This window comes from Melospiza georgiana, chromosome 3 (assembly GCF_028018845.1).
Source record: "Melospiza georgiana isolate bMelGeo1 chromosome 3, bMelGeo1.pri, whole genome shotgun sequence".
In the NCBI taxonomy this organism is placed as follows: Eukaryota; Metazoa; Chordata; class Aves; order Passeriformes; family Passerellidae; genus Melospiza; species Melospiza georgiana.
Window position 1 is genome coordinate 101,309,809 of NC_080432.1, and position 21,774 is coordinate 101,331,582.

A 21,774-nucleotide genomic window follows, 5' to 3' on the forward strand; every position below is an offset into this window, starting at 1 on the left:
CAGATACCATCTGCCCACTGCTCCAAATTCAGAGTCCCTGCTTATTCAGCATCCCTGCCCTTTCTTTTTCTAAGGCCTAGAACAAAACAGAAATAGGTTTTTTTCCAGAATTTTATTCTTTCTCAGAACAGAATTTAACACCTCTAAGTCCAAAAATTATGCCATTCACAATCAAAAAAGTCCAATAAAATGAATTTTTAAATTTATTTTACAATATCTTACAGGGGCATACCCCATGTGTATTTCCCCTCCATTTTTGTTTTAAATGGGTATGCCTAGCCAAATTTATTTTAATTTGCAATAATTACTCTGGAATAGGGGTACAGTTTTACCAAATCATATGAATCTAACTTCATTAATTTGACTACAGTCAAATACTTGAGGAATTAAAACAACAACAATTCCATTTAATTAACCCAGTCAACAAAGGGATATAATTACAGAATCATCAAAGCTGGATAAGACTTTAAGGTTCTCATGGAGTCTGAATAAGTAATATTGTTAAGTCAGATAAGGATAAACCTTACAGAAATTTCAGTTGTACAAATTTCTTCCTCATCCTGACTCTCCTTGAATTAGAAAATGATGTGGCACTTTGCTTCTGCAAAGTCACTGGTTATTAGCTACAAATACATATCATGAACAAGCACTAGCTGCCCTGGTTAGTTTTCTAGGCTTTGACTCAATAATAATTTTTGCCTCAGTTTGCCTTGAATTACAGTGGGAAAAAAGTAGAACCACATTTTGGTAAGGTACCGCATGTGCCTCATATACTACATGTGTATTAAGTGGTATAGTAGTGGTTAATAAAGCAGGTTCTTGATCTATTGGACCAGAATAATTGCTCAAAAAGAGCTGGGAACTAAACACCAAAATTCACCTCTTGGAGCATCTTTCAATAACTGGGAAATTTCCGAGTGGAAAGCTGAGCTACAAAATCTTTCCTTTTCTACTTTTATTACAGTCACGTTTTGTATAGAAAAAAATTCATAATTCAGTACAAAACATGAACCAGCTCTTGCTTGGTGTACCCCACCCACAAACTTAAATAATGTAGTTGTCAGGGTTGACAAGTTTTGCCTGCTGTAGCATTTCTGTGTTTTATAGGAAATTTTAACCAGGGGTGTTATTTTAAGAGATGAGCAAATAGGGAAACCCCCTGGCCTAGCCAATAAATATGAACTTTAGGTGCAATGGAGCACTCATAAATATGACTCAGAACAAGGGGATTCATTGTTTCTCCTGACCCCTCTTAGCTGCTCCTCTGATCTCAACCTCTGTGTGCGTCATGGCAGCCCTCATCCTTTAACCTGCGGTTTTTAAAAGCGGCTCCCAAGTTATTTACGGCTGCTAACGTGAGTAGCCCGTCTGTGTGCTCCCGGCACACACATACCGGAGGCTGGGGGGAGCTGCATTTGCTTTGCAAGGATGGAGAGTTTTGCCTGGGAAGCCAAGTGCCTGGGGAGGCTGAGGTAGCAGCTCTGCCACAAGGGATTCAGGAGAAAAGTGCTCCCTTTGCCTTCAAGGCTCACTCAGAGGAGAAACCCACACCTGTGCTAATTTTGCCTTTCATTGGTACATTATCTCTCTCTGTCATGCTCTTTGCTCTTTCTCCATCTGCATTCACCTTCTCCCTACCGTGACAAACTTCCACTTTTGTAATCCTACTGGCATGGGAAATGCTCTCATGGGAATGCTGGCATGGGAAGTGCTGCAACATCATGCTCCACACGAGGCACAGAGGAGCAGGACTAAATCTTCCAGCAATTTCTGCAGAGGCTATTTCTCTGTTGAGAACCTTTCCCATGCCCAGCAGGTCTGTATCCAGCCCTGCACATTGGCTGCTACCTACTGGGAAGAGGGATGTCCTCCTAAAGCCCAGCCTGTGCTTTGCTGCTTTTCTGTCATGCCTGCTCTCATTCCTTCCCTCTCCATCTCCTGCGCTGTCGCCTGGACTCACCACTTCTCAGCCTTTAATCCTTTCTGCAGCCAAATGCCACTGACATAAAACTAAAGTTCAGCGACCCTGCCTAGGCAGCAGGGGTTAGAGACAAGGGAAAGGACAAGGAGGAGAGGATAGGGAAAAGTGTGGGAAATAATTATAAAGTCTGGTAGCAGCCAGAGCTCTCCTGAAGCCCTGGGGAGCCTTTCTTTAGCTGGAGGCTGCAATTGGCACTTCATAAACTGTTCATTCTCAGCTATGTGGAAACACCAGACGACACCTAGAATGATCAGACTGCAATCATTTTTTTTCCAAATTCTATTAGTATGTGGGCCTATGAAAGCAAGCTGAAAGGAACTGCCATGGCTACAGAGAAAAGAGAAGGAAACTGCCCCTGTCATAATTACCCCCATTACTCAGGCAGTAAGTAGGCAGGTGGCCACAGCAAAATTCTTTGCATAATTTAACATTCAGAGAAAATAATAACAGGAGCAATAAGTGTGGGAGATTACATAGATGCCAAAGTTGTCCAGTTGTCTTAGAAAACAACAGAGTTTAGGGAGAGAATCAAGAGGCTCTCCATCCAATCCATGGCAGGATTCCTCCCCTAATACTCTCCACACAGAGATGTCTCCACAAGCCTGCCTCTGTCTTTCATGGTTAGCCAGAGTCACTGCCAGATTGTGTTTTCCTGGGAAAATATGCACTGTACAATACATGCAATCCCCAAAACCCCACCCAAAGTCTGTGTTTAGTCTGGAAAGGAACACTTTCTAAAGAAGAAGCGGAACTAGGTCAGCCGTTCTTCCCAATGGGAAAAATATTAATAATAATATATATTTTTATATATCCATACATATATATAGCTTTTCACCATGCACGTCTAACCATCTGCTAAATCAGTTTCTCTTCAGTTATCTGCAAATTCTTTCAAACCTGTCGGCAAGGAGAGTCAGACAGTTTTATACCCCAGTTAATGGAGAGCTTGACATTTTTTTGGCTGGGTAGATACAATAATTTACTTGGATTTAAAGTGTTAACTTTGGCAAAAAAATTAATTGACAGTTATAAAAACATTATTTTGTTAGATGATATTTATGGATCACACAAACCTATTTTGAGGTAGAGCTATATAGTTCTTAAGATTCATGTAACTTGAGAGATTTCAAAGGAAATATAAAGCATTTCAATATAAAACAACAAAGGTAGTGTAATTCAGAAAAGGGATATGGAGGATATTTCTTTCTAAAACTTAAAAGCAATCTCCAAAAATCTGTTCTGCCATTGCACAGAAATTGGTTAAAACTATAATGAATTGTAAGTATTGAATGAGGATTTTTAGCTCATGTCATCCTGTGACTAAAGTCCTTTTGTTCTAGAAACAAACAAAAGCATTTTACGAAGAGTTGTCTTAATATTTAATTTGATCATAGAAAATTATTTCATAATTCATAGTTATTTCTAATGCCTGACTGTACTAGGTCACATGAAATTCATTCCCTTCACTCACTGAGTGATAAAGCTTTAATAAAGGGAAAAAAAGTCTTAGAATTTCGAGATGTCAAGTGATGTCTACTTCGGATGAAAATTAAGTGAGACCTCCTTGATCCAATTTGTTCTAAATGTTATGTAAAAGAGTGAAAAACGAGGTTTCAAAACCTTATTGACTTGGGGTTGCCATTGAATAAAAGCTTCAAAGACGTTTTCTCATTTTTTTCTCAGTATTGATCCAATTCCACAATTAAAGACATGGGGTCTATTTGTAATTTTACAAGTTTTATCTCTGCAATAGCATCCCTCTGTTCAAGGCAAGATAATAGTGCTCTTTCCATCACTTCAGCTAAGGCTGTGTCAATATTTTCTTTAGAAGCCTGGGTTTATACACTGAAACTGTGCCACAGCCAAAGAAATTAATGTAGGGTTAAAATTAAGACAGCAACATCTGAAATCCTGTGGAAAAGAAAGAAAGTGCACTCATTCCTGAGCTTTAGGAGAGAAGTTAATGATCCTGAGGCCTTTTTGCATGTATCCTTCAAACCCCTTCCTCAGCTCCTGGCATTTTATAGCTTAGCACTCCATATTCCTAGCTGATGATATGTTAGCTGTGAGTGGAAGGCTGTAGAAACTGAATTAGTTTAATTTAAGAAATGGGCTACTATGTATGCTCAGGGTCTAATTGCAGTAAGGAATCCTTTCTCTTACGTGTGTAACAAAAATATATTTTTACAGGTATTTAGTGTAGATTGATGTACTGTAGGTTTCTCAAAGTAGCTGTAAAATTTGTTCTATACCATGTTAGCATTCTCCAGTGAACACAATGGGCTATAAATCTTTTGAATTTATGTATTTTCTTAATGATTCAGGTTTTAAAGAAGCATATAATCTGTAAAACAGTATTCAAAGTTGGGATAGAGAAGGTGGAGAAATATTAACAGTCCTCTGTGCCTCAGACAAAATTTCCATTGATTTCAGCGTCTAGTTTAAGAACTGAACACAGCATGTGCGGTTTCAAAATTATTCTAAGATTGTGGAATCATTCACATTGTGTGTGAATAAGAAAACATATCTTTCTGAGGTGGGCTGGTTACTTTAAAAATCTCAGTAATTATTTTATCCTTCTTAGCACATGTACATCAGGGGTCACACATTTTATTGTGATCTGCACATTCAAGTTTTTGCAATTAATTTTATATGCTAAAAAAGAAAACATAACAGAAAACTACAAAAGCAGATATATATCTCCCATTTTATGGAAGGTTCATATCAATTAACAGGAAAATATGAAGAAAGCAAACAGGCTCGCTTAGCAAATGAAACAATCTGTTATGAGAAAAAATTAACAGACGTGGTGTAAAAAAAATGAAAATACAGACCATTGGAATGGCATAAGAAGGAATACCTAAGTATAGTGGATTTAATGATCACTTTGATGATAATGGAAAAATCAGTATTTGAAATGTTTAAACGTAGTTTACAAAGGGGCTGCTGTTTTTCCAAGCCTCATCCATGTAGATCTATTTCATTCAATACCCCTCTTTTTGTAAGAGGTGAAGAGTGGGAACACTAACATTTATCTTAAAAAAGTCCTTCCCTAACTAAATTTTGAGTGAGCAAAAAAGTGAGTTGGACTGCATAAGCATTATTTGCCTGTTCTCTGGGGAATGGGGTATCCTATATATGTCATTTTGGGAGACCAGCCAAAAAAGAAGATGCCAGAACTCTAAAGACTCGGGGTTTTGCAATAAGACAATAAAATATAATAGGATAAAAAAAAACACCCAGTCAGGAAAACAAAGTTCTGAATTTGAAGGTGATAGAACCAGATCTTTGAAAACCCCAGTGTGTTTAGTGGAGGATTTATTCTTTGACTGCTGGACCAAACCCAGTTAACTCCTCTGTTACACTCATCAATATTTATGGCGAGTTGCCAACACACACAGTCTTATACAAAACAACAAGACAAAATCTCTGTCTTGTTGTATCTTTCAAGAAAGAAAGAGATGGAAATTTTGATATAAATTCCAGTAGAAAGGGCAGGTGTTTACAATTTTAACTTCAGGAAAAGTAAATGTATTCTTTTTTTTCTCCCTGGTTACTTGACAGAATTATGATTGCAGTTCCCTTGATAATTATTTTCTAAATTTGTTTTTGAAAGTGAGGTATTTGCAGCTCTGACAGGTTGGGGTTTTAATCAAAGTTAGTATAAAAGTTTAATTTTTTATTCTTTAATATGAAATTGTTTTTGTCTATTTTTCCTTTACTTTTTAATCTTTTTAAGTCTTTTCAATTCTTATGCTTAATAATTGCTATCTAACCTCTCAGCTACATATTTCTTGTTTCAATATATATGTCTTAAATTTCTATAACTGGTACAACTATGTACAAAAGTTTCAATTTAAAATATCATGATGATTAATAGAGTTTTATAATTACACATTATGTAATTAATGGTGTGCACGTATGAACATGGTGAATACTATTTTCAGAGCAGATTTATTTGATGCAAGTTTTCCGGGGCTTCAATTCTAAATCCATTTGAGTTATTACTCTGCTGCATCAGCATTTATTGATTTTAAGGTACAGCATTAGCATTCACTTATCACTGCATATTTTTCCCCATTCTCCATTAAAAGAGCTTGCCCTCATCTGTCACAATCTCATACTGCATAAATCATATAAAATGGTTACTTGTTTCCATGATTTATTTCATTTTTATGTTAATTATACTGAAACAGGATTTTTTAATAAAAATGTTGAAGCTAATCTGTATTGGTCATCAATATTTTTTATGCATTTTACACCATGGAATGTGTGATATACCACAATATCCAACTTGCATGGAAGGGTATTAAAAGTGAATTAGGATTTAAACTATCTTAGAGCTGAGACACATTTTAATTTTACAGATGCCAAATCAAACATGATATTTACACAGTATTTTAAGTTAATGGTGTCTATTAATATTAATCACTAGAAAAATACAGCATTCAGTCTCAGTTTTCACAGTTTTGAAACATAAGATAAGCTTTAGCTTCCCAGAATTACTTTCTTAAGGCAGCACTGGCATCCCAACAAAATAAGACAAATATTAGAAAATTCCTATCCAAAGGAAGACTCTCAGTGGAAACCTGAGTTCTTCCAGAGAAGGTTTTTGTCTGGGAAAGCACAGTAGGATCAGTCTAGGACATATCTGACTCTGAAACTTCAAAGACTTCCACTCACTCACTGCGAGAAGTCCTATTGTAATCAAAGACATTTCTGAAATCAAAGGCTAGGTCCCATGTAAATAGTCCTCAGGGATGCTGATGGAATGGTCCCTGATATATTTACAGAGGGTACTTCTCAGGAAGTACAAGGAATATTTTTGCAGGATCAGTGCCTTGACTAAAGCTAAGGATGAAAGTATTTCTGATTTTTCTGTATAACTTTGCTATTTTAAATTCAGCTGACTCCAGAAGCTCTGGGTAAATCGAGGCACGCAATGTTAATTTAAAAGTAATGCATGAGCAATATCTAACTGTTTCCTAATGATATGGAACACACATTCAAAAAACAGATTCCATTTCTTTCCTAACCTGCTATTTCCGGAGCAAAAACAACAATCAAACGTATTTAGAGGTGTGGACATTTGTTACTCTTAAGGAAAAAGATCTCAGACTTGAACACCTCCTTGTCAGCCAAATAACTAATGAAAAGTGATTTTATTATTATGGAAAATAAACTCCAGTGTTACTTTCCTAGAATTTTAGTATTTGGAGTAGTAGTATTTACTAAAAACCGGGTAGACATAAAAAGTACAGAATGTGTGTGATAAAATGAAGGTATTTTGGAACATGTGCCGCTGTTAAAAAGTTTCTACAGAAAGTATTACCCTGGAAAACAAGAGTTCATCAGAATTTGTACCAGCTTATTGTGAAACTTCAAGTTTTCAATTAAATCTCTTGCTATTCCAGTCCAATGAGAAGTGGCATTTTTAGCCAAATTTATGAGTCCTGCAGCATTTCAAATACTTATAAAAATACTAAATGGATATTTTGAATTATTTGCAGCTTTCTAGATGAGATTTAACTTGTGCTTTAGTAAAGAAATCTGTAACTGCTTTTTTCTCCTACAATGTAACTGGCAAGCATGTTTATTACACACAGAAGCCAATATAATTTAGTTTTATCAGATTTTCTATCTGAATTGATATAATTTTCAAAAGCATTCTTTGCTTGCATGTTTCTGGTGTTTAATACTCTACTTGTCATTTAATTTATTTATGACAGAGAAAATAAGAACCATTGTAGATTCTGAGCACCATAGCAGTATAATAAAACACAGCCTGTTGTTATTAAATAGAAATAACAAAGGAACAGCAACAGATTATTTAAAATCCAGCCATTCAACTAAAAAGATAATAAAATTCCGACTCTTAACAACAGAAAAAACCCCACTAAATAACCTAAGAATTTTTTTAATGGTTTAACTTTTCCCTTTTCATACCTTTTTAGGCTTTAAAATATTAACAACTGTTGTTTGTTCATGTGTAAGCTTTAAGGAAAACACTGAGGGAAATAACTGAGCAATAGGCATAAGTGTTTGATTTTTAGAGATTTAAAAAAAAAAAGGAGTTAGTTGGCCTAAGGCTAGAATTTTCATTACATCAATGAAAGAAAGAAAACAGAAGCCAGCAGAGGGAAGTTATAGAAACTGACTTTATATAAACAGTGAGAAAAATCTTTTTCCATGGCCACCTACAATGTAGCTACTTTACCATCCGTATGATTTTTCTTTTACCGGTGGCACAGCAGCCGGGGCTCAATCCTGCTGCTTTAGAACAGGTTACAGTTCGGCCGAGAGGTTTGCCCTTCGCAAGAGCAGGCTAACAGTTTGTCAGACAGAGCAAAAAACAAAAAATATTTCCACATACCTAAATTGACAAAGCTCATGACCATGTCAGCATCATTCAGAAAGTTGGTGTCGTGCAGGCTGGCTAAGGGAGGATTCTGTGTGGTCAGGGGGGTCATGCGAGATAATTGCATTCTCCGCGAATATCCATTTGGAGAGGCAGGGTATCCTTTCCGTATCCCTCTGCTCTCCCCTGCCATTGATCCCTTCAGTGAATACTCCAGCTCCTCAGAATCCTCTTCATTTGTCATGGCATTATACAGGTCCAGCATGAAGAGGGGTGCAGAAGAAGCCTGCTTTCCTGGTGAAAATGGTCTGGGTCTGTGAGGTAAACCCAGGATAGAGAGAATCTCTCTCTGAATCTCCCTTCTCTCATGGTTCCGCAGCCTCCTGTAAATAAAACTCGAATGGACATGATTGTCTCCTAAACCTCCCTGTGCGTGACCCACCAGAACCCAGCAATTCCAGAGCAAGCCCACGAAAGCTTTGAGCGCAGTTAGGTTCATCTTTGAAAAGAAAAAGAACAAGGAAAAAAAAAAAAAAACAACAACTTTTCTCCTACTTGTTCTGAGTTCCTATGAGGTCTGCTTTCCCAGTAGTTGAAAAACAAAATTTACCTATTCTTCATGTCAATGTCATCTCTAAACATAACATCGTAACATCTTTGGTGATTCCTCTCCCCCCACCCTGTTTAAATATTATGGAATGTGTCAGGTTGCAGTTATTTCTAAGAAAGCTGAAATTCAGACTTCCAATTTTCCACTGTTGTTATCGTTTTTTCTGCATTTATGGAGCAGAAGACCAGTATTTTGTCAGCTGACCTAGGCATTCCTATATAAACCTTAGATAACCGGGTCTTTGGTGGGGAGCTGTATTAGCAAGAGATGTTCTTCTGACACATTGTAGTTCCCAGAGTTATCTTCCCTCGTTATTCTGAGTTCTTCGTACACCTTGCGCTCTTCCCAAGATAAAATCCTGAGTCACAGATTTGTCTTGATCTGTACCTTGGTGGTGTAACACATATTTGTCCAGCAGCCTGGAGATGACTTTAACATCTTTTGAATCTCTTGAGTGTAAAGTAATTCTAAAGCATGTACTAATCAAATTAATGTGTTGCCATGAATTTACTTGCAAAAAATAACCTTCTGTAAATCCATTCAACCCTTTTCAGCTTCTGAACTGTTATTTCCAACTGTAGCAGGCACAAATATAACAGCTCTCTTCAAGAGAGATCTAAAGACTAATGTAAGCACAACCCTGCTGGGAAAGAAGAGGCTTCTCATTGTAATTTGAAACGGGTATAGCAAAAAAGTCTTTAACCCTTCTCTTGCCAGATAGAGCTTTAAACCTCTCCCCCGTCTCTCCAATTTACAGTAATACACCTAATTTTGACTAATGGCTGTTTTTTTCGTAATAGCTTGTACAATCAATTTTAACAACTTTAGGATATATAGATGGCATAATATGGAAGCTCTTGTGAGTCTCCTTATGAGTCTATGGTTTATTAAACCTGAGTTGGAAACTCTCCTAACAGACTAAAACAGCAACTCACTAATTCAAGAAAAGTTTATGTTTTAAGCAAATTTAGCAAACAAAGATGAGCTTCTTAATAAACTCTGTAGGACATTTTGTAAGTGAGGCTTGATTCACTCTTTTCTAAAAATGTTGGAAATGCAATCTGAATGAAAACAAATTTATTCAGCAAGTAAGATTTAAAATTCTGCGCAGTCAAGGCTGTAATTATGGTTATAGTCACAACTTTCATAAACTGTAATTTGCAATGATAATTTATTCAAAGTACATTTTTACTCATAAATTGCTATACGACTTTTCCCAGTAAATATGTAAAGTTAAGATTTAACCCCACAGCCTGTTATTAACTTAAGTTTAACTGAAAAATAAGAATATTAAATAGATGTTAAAGCTGCTGCCAATGAAGTTAAGGTTCAGTGTAGAATTTTTTCTACACTGAAGACAGCAGGTAACTAGTGTTTTCCTCTCACTAAAACAAAAATCACTGTGTTAAATTTCATACTGCTCAGATTATTGGTGATCATTTTCCTTGCTGCTAAAATTTGCCTTTAGCCTTGAGGAGACTTTACTTTGATGAAGGGAAGGGAAAAGGGACAAAAAAGGTTTTTTGTCAACATGAAATTAGGGGGAAAAAACTAGCTATATAAAATCCATTGCTTTGGGTTTTCCTTTACATGACACCTACTCAGCAAATCACACAGTCCTTGAGTAAACTTGGGAGTGTGACAGCAGGTATAGTCACACCCTAAGAAGCCAGGAACAATTTATCTAGTATATTAAGCACAAACAAACTTTACACTCTAGTCCAGCCATCACCTAAATACAGCTGATTCTCTCTCATAAATCAGCACATGTAATGCTTCTCCCAAGAAAGGATTTATCTCATGCTAGACCTGGCGAATTGGCACTAAAATTAGGAAGATATTTAGCAAAGGTCTTGTTCTTAGCAGAAGAGCAATCACAATCAGAATACATTTTCTTTCCTCGCTAAGGTGTTTCTTCAAAATCTATTTGTTAAAAGAAAAGTGTTATTTCCTGGTTTTTCTTCTTTTCATTTGTTCTGCTCAGTCAGTTGCAATGATACATGAGACTTTACCATACATATGTCTTTTCTAAATTTGGCCATCACATAGCCTGCAACAAGACTTCTTCCTCTTTTCCAGTAATATATTTCCTTTTTTCCCTAAGCATTCATAAAAGCCAGTGGATTGATTGCTCAGAGGATTTAAGTCCTCAGCCCATCAGTACATCCAGCAATAGAAATTTCCTATATTATGGGACTAGAAGTTCCACATTAGTTAATTTTTTTCGTTAAAACAGCCAAAAATGCCTTTAAATTCAAAGGTATTTTTATGTAGCAAACATCTTTCCAGACAGTAACTAAATAAGAACGCATCAAAACTAGCAATCATATGTTTGATGAAAGGAGCTCCTGTTGTTTTTTTATGGAGCCACAACCAAACAAGTAACATAAATACAAAGCATTTATTTTACAATAACTTGCACTCTACTCAGGCACCAAATGTCCCAGACTAGAACACAGAAATAAATTTTTTTAAAAGTTTTTATTAATGTAAACAAAATTTCCTTTTGCATAAGCCTATATTCCATAAATACTCAGTCTTAGCATGGGTATTTCATACAGGGCAGCTCTAAAATTGAAAATCTCTGCTAAAGAAGTGAAAGGTGTCTGTAATCACTGATAGAACCCATTTTGCATTTCCAATATGAAACAATGAACATCTAAAGAAAAAATAATGTGTACAATTTCAGCATGTCGAGATATGCACAGATAGACCTTTCTTTGCCGGATGCTAAACCTGGTAGCAACACAAGAAATCACCTGAACAGCCCTTACCCGGCCCTTTAAAAATAAAAGGAAGACTAAAATGGCTCCAGAAGTGAGCTCCCCTTAGGGATAGATATCTGAGAGAGGAGCACATAATCAGTGGTGCACCTGGAGAGCAGGGACTCAGAGGCAGGAAAGCAGCAGAGCACCGTGCAGGCACCCTGGCAGTACAAGATAGGAAGCAGCTGCATGAATTTCTTAAACAATGTGGCATGTATGCACATGATGAGTGAATTCAGAGCTCATTGCATTTGTACTAACCTAAACAATGTTAGAGAAAATATCGTAGGGGAAGTAATGAAACCTGGGAATCCAGATCTTGCCAATCTTGCATTCCAATAGATCACCATTCACTATAACAGTGAAAAAATTGTAGCTACCCAGCAGACCACTGTAATCATTGAAGGTAGAAGTGGTTTCGTGGGCAATGCCCACTACTCAAAAATATACAAAAATCAGTGGATGGCTTCTCAGTGCAGAATCCCTTTGGTTCTCAGTGTCACAACAATAGAGGGTGATTCCCCACAGCAATGTTTCTCTGCAACTGTTTGGCAAGTTAGACTAAAATGCAGACCCTCTTCAGGATATTTGCAGTCTAAATCTGAAACGTATGCATGCACACAGAGTAATTCTGATGGCCCTGTCCCTCCTTAATGACCAGCTAAATTTGACATTCAGATCAATATTATGAATAAACAGATGATTCAGCATTAAAAATGTTTAAGTCTGTTCTTGTTACCTCCCTGCAAGGCTATTGCTGCAAAAAGTACGTGGAGAAAGACTCCTTTAAAAAGGTTTCATGAGAGCTGGAGAATAATTAGTTGCTAAAGCTACAGATTCCCCAGCAAAAAGAAAGCAAGTAGTCTGAACACCTCCTGGGGGAGGAATGTGACACTGACACCATAATTTGGCAAACCTGTTGCACTACCTGTGTCCAAGTCAGCTTCAGAGTGGTATGGACTGCGTAAGGTGTATACATTTCAGACTTAGGACATAAGTATGCATACGTCCAAATGTTCCAAATGTCCAATCACAAAAACTTGTACATAATTTTCACTCAGTTTTTTATTTTATTGAGTTGGATGTTGTATGGCATGTATTCTTAGCCTGCTAGCATAAGAATGAAGCAAAAATATATTTTTCTGCATCATTGAAAGACACATCTTCTAATGCGAAGGTAATTCCATTTGTAAGGGGGACAGTGTGAAAACTGGTAGAATTCACTGCAGAAATTGGCAGCTAAGACATAAATTAACTATGATGTTTGCAAACCCCTTTTATTCAGAGTATTATTTATTCATGGAGATAATACTTCCATTTTATGCTGCAGCAAAAGGAATCCATTGCAAAATAACACTTATTATGTGGAAGTGTTCAATACTTAGATTATAATGCTATTTATTCAGTTACCAACCAGTTTCCTGAAAAAAAGAGTTTTTCATCCAGGCATTCAAAAGCACAGGAAAAATCACAAATCAGCCTAGGAGGTAAGTCATCAAGCATTTTATAGATGGCATTTAATAGAACACTTTGTTTAAATTTTACAGAAAAGGCTCCAGCTTCAAGTACAATAATTCGTGAAGCTTGTTCTATTCACAGTACATACACAATGTTGTAAAACTATCAGCACAGAATACTCTGCAGTATTAAAATTATACTTTTCTTTAACATTAAGAAAATTGAGAAAAATAATTTTGCAATCTGCCTTAGGACTTTTTGAAACTTCTTGTATTCAAGGACTGAGAAATAAAAAACCTTGTTTCACACATATACTTCAGAAACGAGAACAACAAAATATACAATTAATAATTTGATTCAATATCACAGTGCTATCATTTGTATAATTTAAAAACCCAAAGAGATCCCAGAAATCCCCTTTGGTTTAAAGTAAGCCCCTAATTATCTTAAAAGAAAAAAAAAGGGAGCTGCACTGAAGCAAATACAAAACACTTGGACAAGAGCAACAACATTTGCAAGTAGTAAAGCACTTTTAAAGAGGATTATTCTTGGCTCAGCTTGTAGAAGGGTTTTATTGTGCCCCAGCTGTAGACTGGTACCTGCTGGTCTCCTTGTTCTCTGGCTGCAGCACGGCCAGAAGTATCTTCTGCTGTTCCCAGGCTGGTTGAAGTGCTTTTCCAGGGAACATCTTCTGCCTCTTGCTGGAGTTCTTTTATTTTCAACTACAGATTCAAACACAAATTAATTTCTAAATGGATGCCTTCTAGGTAGCTGCACTGTACTATTGTTCATATTGTGAAATACTCTACCTATGTAAGTACAGGAATTATTTCTTCCCTTGAGCATTTTGCTACTCTATTCCATACCCGTGGCTTTAGCACCTCTACTGGCAATGGGATAGTGCAGCAGTCTCTTAATCTCTCTAAATTAGTTTTGGGGGTTTTATACCATTTTCCTGTGCTTCATTTTATACACTCTCTCCCTCTCTTTCCAATACTTTCTCCTATTACATCTCTCTACATTTTGTTTGCCACTTGAATGTGCTGCCTCTGATCCCACACGGACTTTCTTTTCAGCTTTTTAAACTTTAAATCTTTTTTCCCCACCATCTCCATTTTCACATTTCTTCTTTCACTCTCCACATACCTGTAGACAGATGTTATTTCCTTCTTTTAAAATTACTTCCTTTGTTTAGCAAAGTTTCCCCTTTTCTAAGAGATCAGCTGGCCTCTCAGGCAGTAAAAAAGGAGCTGCTGTTCCAGTACTTCCAATTGAAAGTGATCACTACCATGAATCACACAGTCCTTGAGAGACTAGTAATCTGCTGTTGGAGAAGGATTGTGGAAGAAAAAGATGTGCATGGTACAACTGCTAGACTACGTGCACCCTAAAATTTTTGGTATGTGCTAACTGATCTTTCTACATAGAATTGTCAAATAATTTAGTTTGGAAAAGACATCTAAGATGATTGACTCCAGCCATTAACCCAGCACTGCCAAGTCCACTGCTAAACTATGTCCCAAAGTGCCACATCTATGTCTTTTAAAAACCTCTGGAGATGGGATCTCAGCCATTTCCCTGGGACAGCCTGTTTCACTGAACAACAGTCCTTTTTGTGAAGAAATATCTTTATCTAAACTTCCCCATGTGCAACTTGAGGTCACTTCCCCTTGATCTGTCACTTGTTACTTGGGAGAAGAGATAGACCCCCACTTTGCTAACCCCTCTTTCAGGCAGCTAAAGAGAGCAATAAGGTCTCCCCTGAGCCTCTTCTCCAGGCTAAACAACCTCAGCTCTCTCAGACGCTCCCTGTAAGACTTGTGCTCCAGACCTTTCACCAGCTTCACTGCCCTTCTCTGGACTTGCTCCACTCTGACCCAGAGCTGGACCCAGCACTGGAGGTGAGGCCCCAGCAGTGCTGAGTGCAGGGGGACAATCCCTGCCCTGCTCCTGCTGGCCACACTACTGCTGGTACAGGCCAGGATGCCACTGCCCTTCCTGGCCACCTGGGCACACACTGGCTCATGCTCAGCCAAAAGTAAACCAGTACCCCCAGGTTTTCTGCTGGGCAGATTTCCAGCCACTCAGCCCCAGCCTGTAGTTCTGTGCAGGTTTGTTGTGACCCAAATGTAGCACTCAACACTTGGCCATGATGAACCTCATAAAATTGTCTTTGACCCACTGATCCAGCCCATCCAATACCCTTTCTTGCAAGTCAGCATATCATCATACCTGCCCAACTTGGTGTCATCCACAAACTGACTGTGGCGCACTTCATTCCCTGGTCCAGATCATTGATAAAGATATTAAACGGGGCTGGTCCAAATTCCTGATCCCTGGAGAACACCACTAGTGACCAGTTACCAAGTGGATGTGGCACCATTCAGCACCACTCTCTGGGCCCAGCTATCCAGTTTTTAATCCAGCAAAAAATGCAACTGTTCAAGCTGTGGGTCTATTTAATAAACCAACATACTATAGCACTGTGGCAATGATAAAACACAAATCAAGGAAGGTCTTTAAAATAAAATACTGTTTTCCTGATTTTCTCTCATTCAACCATACTCTCTTCTAGCATGTAATGCCTTGATCTTGCAAAATTATTACAATTGGCCACGGCTGATAAAATTTATTTCATTAACAATCAGTAACTGTTGCCAGTAATTACTACAGCAGTCTGTTCAAACCAGAATTTGATAAACTGGCAAAGCACAGGAATAAAGTGAAAAATCAGTTTATGCTGTTGGTCTAGAAAATCCATTTGTTTCTCTCAGATGTTTGTTATGGTGGTTGAGAAAAACTGAAATACTGGAGAAAGTATATACATAAAATCTGCAGTAAATTTGCTACAAAATCTTTACATTGAAGTTGAAAGATTATTGTAGCTACTCAACTTTCCTTTATGTAGCCAGAGGTCTGAAAACATGACCTGCATGATGCCAAATAGAGTAATCCAAAGTGCTTGTAAAGTAGGCTAAGGCAAGAGGAACATGATTTATGTTGCAACGCTTGCATCTGAAACTGCATTGTAATCTCTAATCTGTAAACATGGAAAGGACACACGAGCAGTCCTTCATTTCTGCTTCTTTAGCTGTACTACTTTCAGTGTTTGTTCCTTAACATTTAGACCTTTGAATTGGAAAAAGCAATGGTATTTCCTGAAGGAATTCTAGCTAAACCATGCAAATTATAAAACAGCTACAGATGCTGACTGAGACTGTAGGACAGTGTTTTCCTTTGGGTAGTGGATTCACAATATTTTCATAGGTTTTGCTATCTGTTGTTCACTGCTAATCATCAAAAAATATAACTGCCTGTATAGAAAGAATCACAAAAAACAAACTGAGCCTTGTTCATGAATAGTTTAGATTAGGATTATGATAAAAATACTTCTGCATAGCCCAGGCATATGCATGCACCTTCTCATTGTGATCTCTCAGAGCAGATGCCCAATATTTTCTGTGCTCTTTTTCTCCTCTTTTTCACCTTTTAGTGATAAAATGTACACTGGGACAAATCAATGAAAATTTTCCATGACTTTTAGGCATTTTGGATATTTTCTGTATGCTCCTGTGAGCGCTGCTAGAAGAGCCAGGTGAAATGGACTGGCAGGAAAGCTTCCACCTTTGAGATGTAGCTGCCTCCTGGCTCTGACCTCTTCTTTGGCATGAGAAGGGTGCTAGAAAGGGAAGGTCAGGCTCATGGCAGAAGCATTTTGCAACAATTCATTCTGAGGCCCAAGGTTAACTAAGTTCTCATTTCTTCATTGTAATTCAAAGCTGATCAGTCGTCATTATTTCTGTAAAGCTTTGTGAAGTTTGTTCTCCTATATTTATTGACGTTTAAAGAACTGAAACTCTCTGCTTTCAAGCAATGACTGATCCTGTTAATGCAGATGAAAAAAATAAAATATGTTTAAACTACAGAATGGCCAGAGAGCTTCAAACCATAAAACTTCTGGCTTATTTAGTGCTCTCCTAAAAAGTATAAAGATCACCAAACATATTATTTGTATTTAGAGGGGAAAAAAAAAAAAGAAAAGAGAGAAACAAAACTTTTCAGTCTAAGAATTTTGTTTCCAAGTTCTATCTAAAATCATGTTTTATGGTTACATTATAAATTGCTAAAAAATGGGGTTTATAATGGAAATGGTGACAAACTTAACTATGGCAGCACTAGCAGGCGCCAGCATAATTACAGTCTTCTCAAGACATAACTTATTACAGGCTACACAGCAGAGCCAGTATTTTGTATTTTAATTAAGAAACCTGGATTTTGTTTGTAATAATTGACTGTTATGCCGCCCCTCTTGCCAGGACACTCTTTTACAAGAGACTCTAGCCTCTAGTAGTCTTTTTTTGTTAAATATTTTAAATACATTTTATATTTTTGACCAGAAGATTGCATGCATTTTATAGGTCATTATTAACTGTCTTTTGATGACTCCAGTTGTTCTATATTTTTTTATGGAGCTCTTTGTTCCTCTCATCTGTGACCAGAAAAGGTTTACAGTTTAAGTCTCTGAGAAGTATAATAGTGCAATATCTGTGTTATCTGTCTCAATCTGTACTATGCAGGCCTTTGATAAGAAAGCATTTTCTTTGGCAATGCTCTCCTAATGCCCTTGGCAGGTACTACAGATCCCGTTACCCAGAGATACCAAAACAATTACAGTGTCTCTCTGCTGTCCTGACAAGGGCATCATGTCAGCTCCCACCGTGGGACAGAGAAGTTCAGTTCCTGGCACTGGGCCGTATATCCTACTTGTTACCAGCTCCTTGTACACTGCTGACATTAAAAAACATGGTGCATAGTGGTCTGAGAAACACCAGCTGTTTGTCAGTGCCGGGAGGAGCCAGCCGGGAGCTGGGACAATGCCACAAGGGCGGCTGCCAGCCCTCAGCAGCTCAGGGGCCTCTGCTGGCCATGCTGCCCACCTGCCTTGCCCTCAGCCTCACCTGAGCAGCAGCTGCTGCTACAAACACACTCCTTCCGTTTTTCAGCTCTGCCTTCGTTTCCTGACTTCTTTCAGTTGTTCTTCATGTTGCAGGAGTGTGTCCTCCACAGCCAACACTGACAAACAGCAGCTCTGTACAAGCCTGGTCCACAAGCACTAGGTTTCTAATTTTTACATTAGATGTTTAGATGAATGACCTTGATATGCACAAAATTAAGTAGCTCACACCAGCCCATGTGCAATTTAATATGCTGTAGCTTAACAGGCACATGTACAAATGAGATCTAGAGAAGCATTTAGCATTTTTAACAGGAAACTACATATGAATTGAAGCAGTTAAGAACAAATAGAATATTTTTCTCAAATTGTTATTTTTTTATGTGCCTGACTGCTACTGAGTACAGCAGATTCAGCTAAAAGCATTGTTCACAGTCTCTTTCTCTCTGTTTGGCCTCAGAACAGTGCTGTTCCAACTAACACTATTCAGTCATTTTCCCCCAGGACTGTCTACCAACCAGAGAGATTATCAAAGTTAATTATGTCACTTCCTTTCTTCTCTCCAACACACTTGCAGACTAAGAAAAGAGACAAAGTAGGCAGCCTTACCAGCAGATCTCTCTCTGCTTCCTCCTACAGAAGTTTGCCTCCTGCCAAGAGGACCTTCAACAAGACTTTGCCGCTTTTGGATCTTCCAAGTGGAACACAGGAAAAAGAGAGCATAGAATATAATCTACCACTACATGGTATGGGAGGGGAAAAAAAATCTAGAAAATAGTGGCATTGTCTTGTGATTTTCTTTTGGATCCTGAAGCACTGAACAGTATTGCATTAGGAAAGAAATGATTAAAAACAGACAAAAAGGTTTTTATTTATATTTTGAATCCTTGAAAAACACTACCAAAATGAAGAGTAAGTGAAGGAAGAAATAGACAGCAAGACAATTCATAGAAAATACTCAGAAATTATATCACAAATATCTATATTTGAGATATCAAATATCTTAAAAATCACTCTTCACCAACTATTTATTAGGTGGCATTGATTTCAACTGTGTGAGGGGAAAAAAGCTGTAAAACATATTTCAGTGACAGCGCTCAGTCAGAAGAACTGACGAGCAAGCAATAATCTGTGGGATGACTGGAAAGGCTGAAGTCTGAGCCTAGCAAGCCCACATCAAGGTCCAGTGAGGTCCCCAGGAAAAGGAAAGTCTATTGGATGAACTGGTAGATCATTTTCTGATATGCACCCTACTTTCAATCATGAGAAAGAGTGAAGGCTATAAGGTGAGATATCAAGCAAGTTCCAGTTCAGCTGATGCTACACAAGGGAAGGAGAACCATGTCTAGGAAAGCTGTCCATCGTGAGAGGCACGCAGCACCTTCCAAGCAGTGTTATGGAGCTGAGGGCAAGGAACCAGGGTGGGGTATGACCACCAGACTTCAGGAAACACAGAAGATTTGAGGAATGCTAATGAAGTATTATTGCAGTCAGTGTGTAGGTTCAGTTCCATAATTTTTTTTCTGCTTGATCATATGTTTAAACACCTTTTCATCTGATTCTCCGAAGACAGCTCAAGCAATATTTCATCATGCAGGAAACAAGAGGGACCAACAAACAGACTGCATGTGCAATAAAAATGAAAAAAAAACAGCCCCATGATCTGATTCCTTTATCCAAACTGACTAGACTGATTGCCTTGACATCACGTTTATCAATTCCACATGTTTTATGGGGAAACTTTTTCTAATTCCCAGAAAAGGATGCCTACAAAGGTGAAAGCAGAAACGAGTAGAATACATCTCCTAGGAGTATGTATTTGATTGCAGCACTTTGTTTTGTGCCACAGAAGGGAAGTTAATACGCCCTTTAAAAACAGCAATAAATTTTGAAAACATGCATGTATTTCAGAAACAAAACTTACAGAAAAAGAGGTGTGTCAGAAAAAGTAAATGGAGTATAATTGTCTCTTCTGTGCTTAAGAGGAAGATAGACTGACAGAGAAGTTCTTGAACACCAACAGATTTTCCTCTTGAAGAGTCTTGTAATATGAACCTGAGTTATTGTCAAGATTTAGGCTACTCAAGAAGAAAAGATATAATTAAAAATACTATTAAGAATCATTTCTAGAAAACCAGAATTAGATATTACTCTCTGAAGAATGATACACAAATAGGAAACTAATGAACCTAAATCTCTGCCACCAGATATCAAAACCAGAAAACATAAGGCTAAAATAAAAGATTAAGGATTTTTATTGGAAATACAATACTATTTTTACAGGATTTATCAAAACAGAGTTGCCTATGCAAAATATGTAAGAGCTAAGAGCAAAAGCTTTGTTTTGTTTACCTGACAGGAAACCTCTTCTGTCTCATACTATGTGTAAACAGAAGGGTCTTGAAACTTGAGAGCTCAACAGGAGCTGAGCAACAGGATTATCTGCTATCATTAGCAGTTGTGAATCCATTTTCAGGTTCTGCAGTCTTCTTCCATTCGTCCTCTGAATGCAGTGTGGAGCACGACTCCTTCTCAGCTGGAATTTTTCCGGCGACTTCTGTCATAACAATGGAATGATAGGAAATGTTGGCCAAATCATGCGGGCTTTAGTCAGGCAGTGCACCTAATTAAGACAGTGAGAGATCTTCCCTTCATTTGAACTGTGGAAATGAGCCTGTTTTCTTATTCACTCAGAGAACATGATTCTTACCGTTTGTTTGTTTGTTTGTTTGTTGTGCATTACTGAAAGATGACATGAACATTGTCTGGCTATTTAATGGAATAACAATCCTGTCCACCATGTACCAGCTCCATCCTTCACAGGGGTGCAGTTGGATATAAAGGTGTCTGTTACAGCACATGCACAAACTCATTCTAATCAGCAGCAAAATGTACTTTGGCCCCATTCCAGCAGAGCACTCAATCATTTGCTTATCAGTTGAAAGGATAACTCAAATACTCCAAATTATGAACACGCTTTTATGCCTTGTTCTATCACACCCAGAATGTTTGCACTATTTGCTTGGATTAATATTAACTAGGGAATGAGAGAGATGAAATGGGGGAGAGAGGTTTACAGCAAACTGACATTCCAAGCACCGCAACACACAACTGCAATATTTTAATCCTGCTAATGCTTTTCAAATGGTTTTGCACAACCACCTGCTTAACAGATGAGATTAGAAACTTAAACCTCTGGTCTTCGGTCTCTGATTAGAAACTTAAACCTCTGGTCTTCAGGAGTACTAATTTTTTAAAGAAATAACCTTGGTTTTAAGTCATCCCAAGCCATTCCACTTGCATTTAAGTTTGTGTCATCTGTATTTCAGTTTCCTGGGATGAATACTGAAAATGTCCCAAGGTCTTTGGTTTCCCCAAAATTATTTCTCTTACCTGCTAATATGACACAATATCCATAAAATCAGGACGTCTTCCAGGTAGCCCCAGCTGTCTGTGGGTGATGTCTAAGTGAGGCTACCAATAGTGCGACTGATCAGATTCCCATCTGGCACAGCTTCTTTTCCACAGCCACATGCGTCTTTCACTTTCTGAACCATGGACATGCCCCATTTTTACCCATTGATTTATTTCTAATGCAATAATACTCAGAGTATTTGCTACTTTATATAGATAAAGCAGCAAAGAAAT

At 37.7% G+C, this 21,774-nt stretch overlaps 1 protein-coding gene across 2 annotated transcripts in view; it reads right to left on the reverse strand.

The window, feature by feature from the left end:
* BMP5 (bone morphogenetic protein 5) overlaps positions 1-8,838 on the reverse strand; it is a 54,300-nt gene extending 45,462 nt beyond the window's left edge. For both annotated transcript variants that reach the window (XM_058020733.1, XM_058020732.1), the window contains exon 1: positions 8,355-8,838. In XM_058020733.1, the coding sequence (XP_057876716.1) occupies positions 8,355-8,838 (484 nt within the window). The remainder of the gene's footprint in view (positions 1-8,354) is intronic.
* Between the last annotated feature and the right edge of the window lie 12,936 nt (positions 8,839-21,774).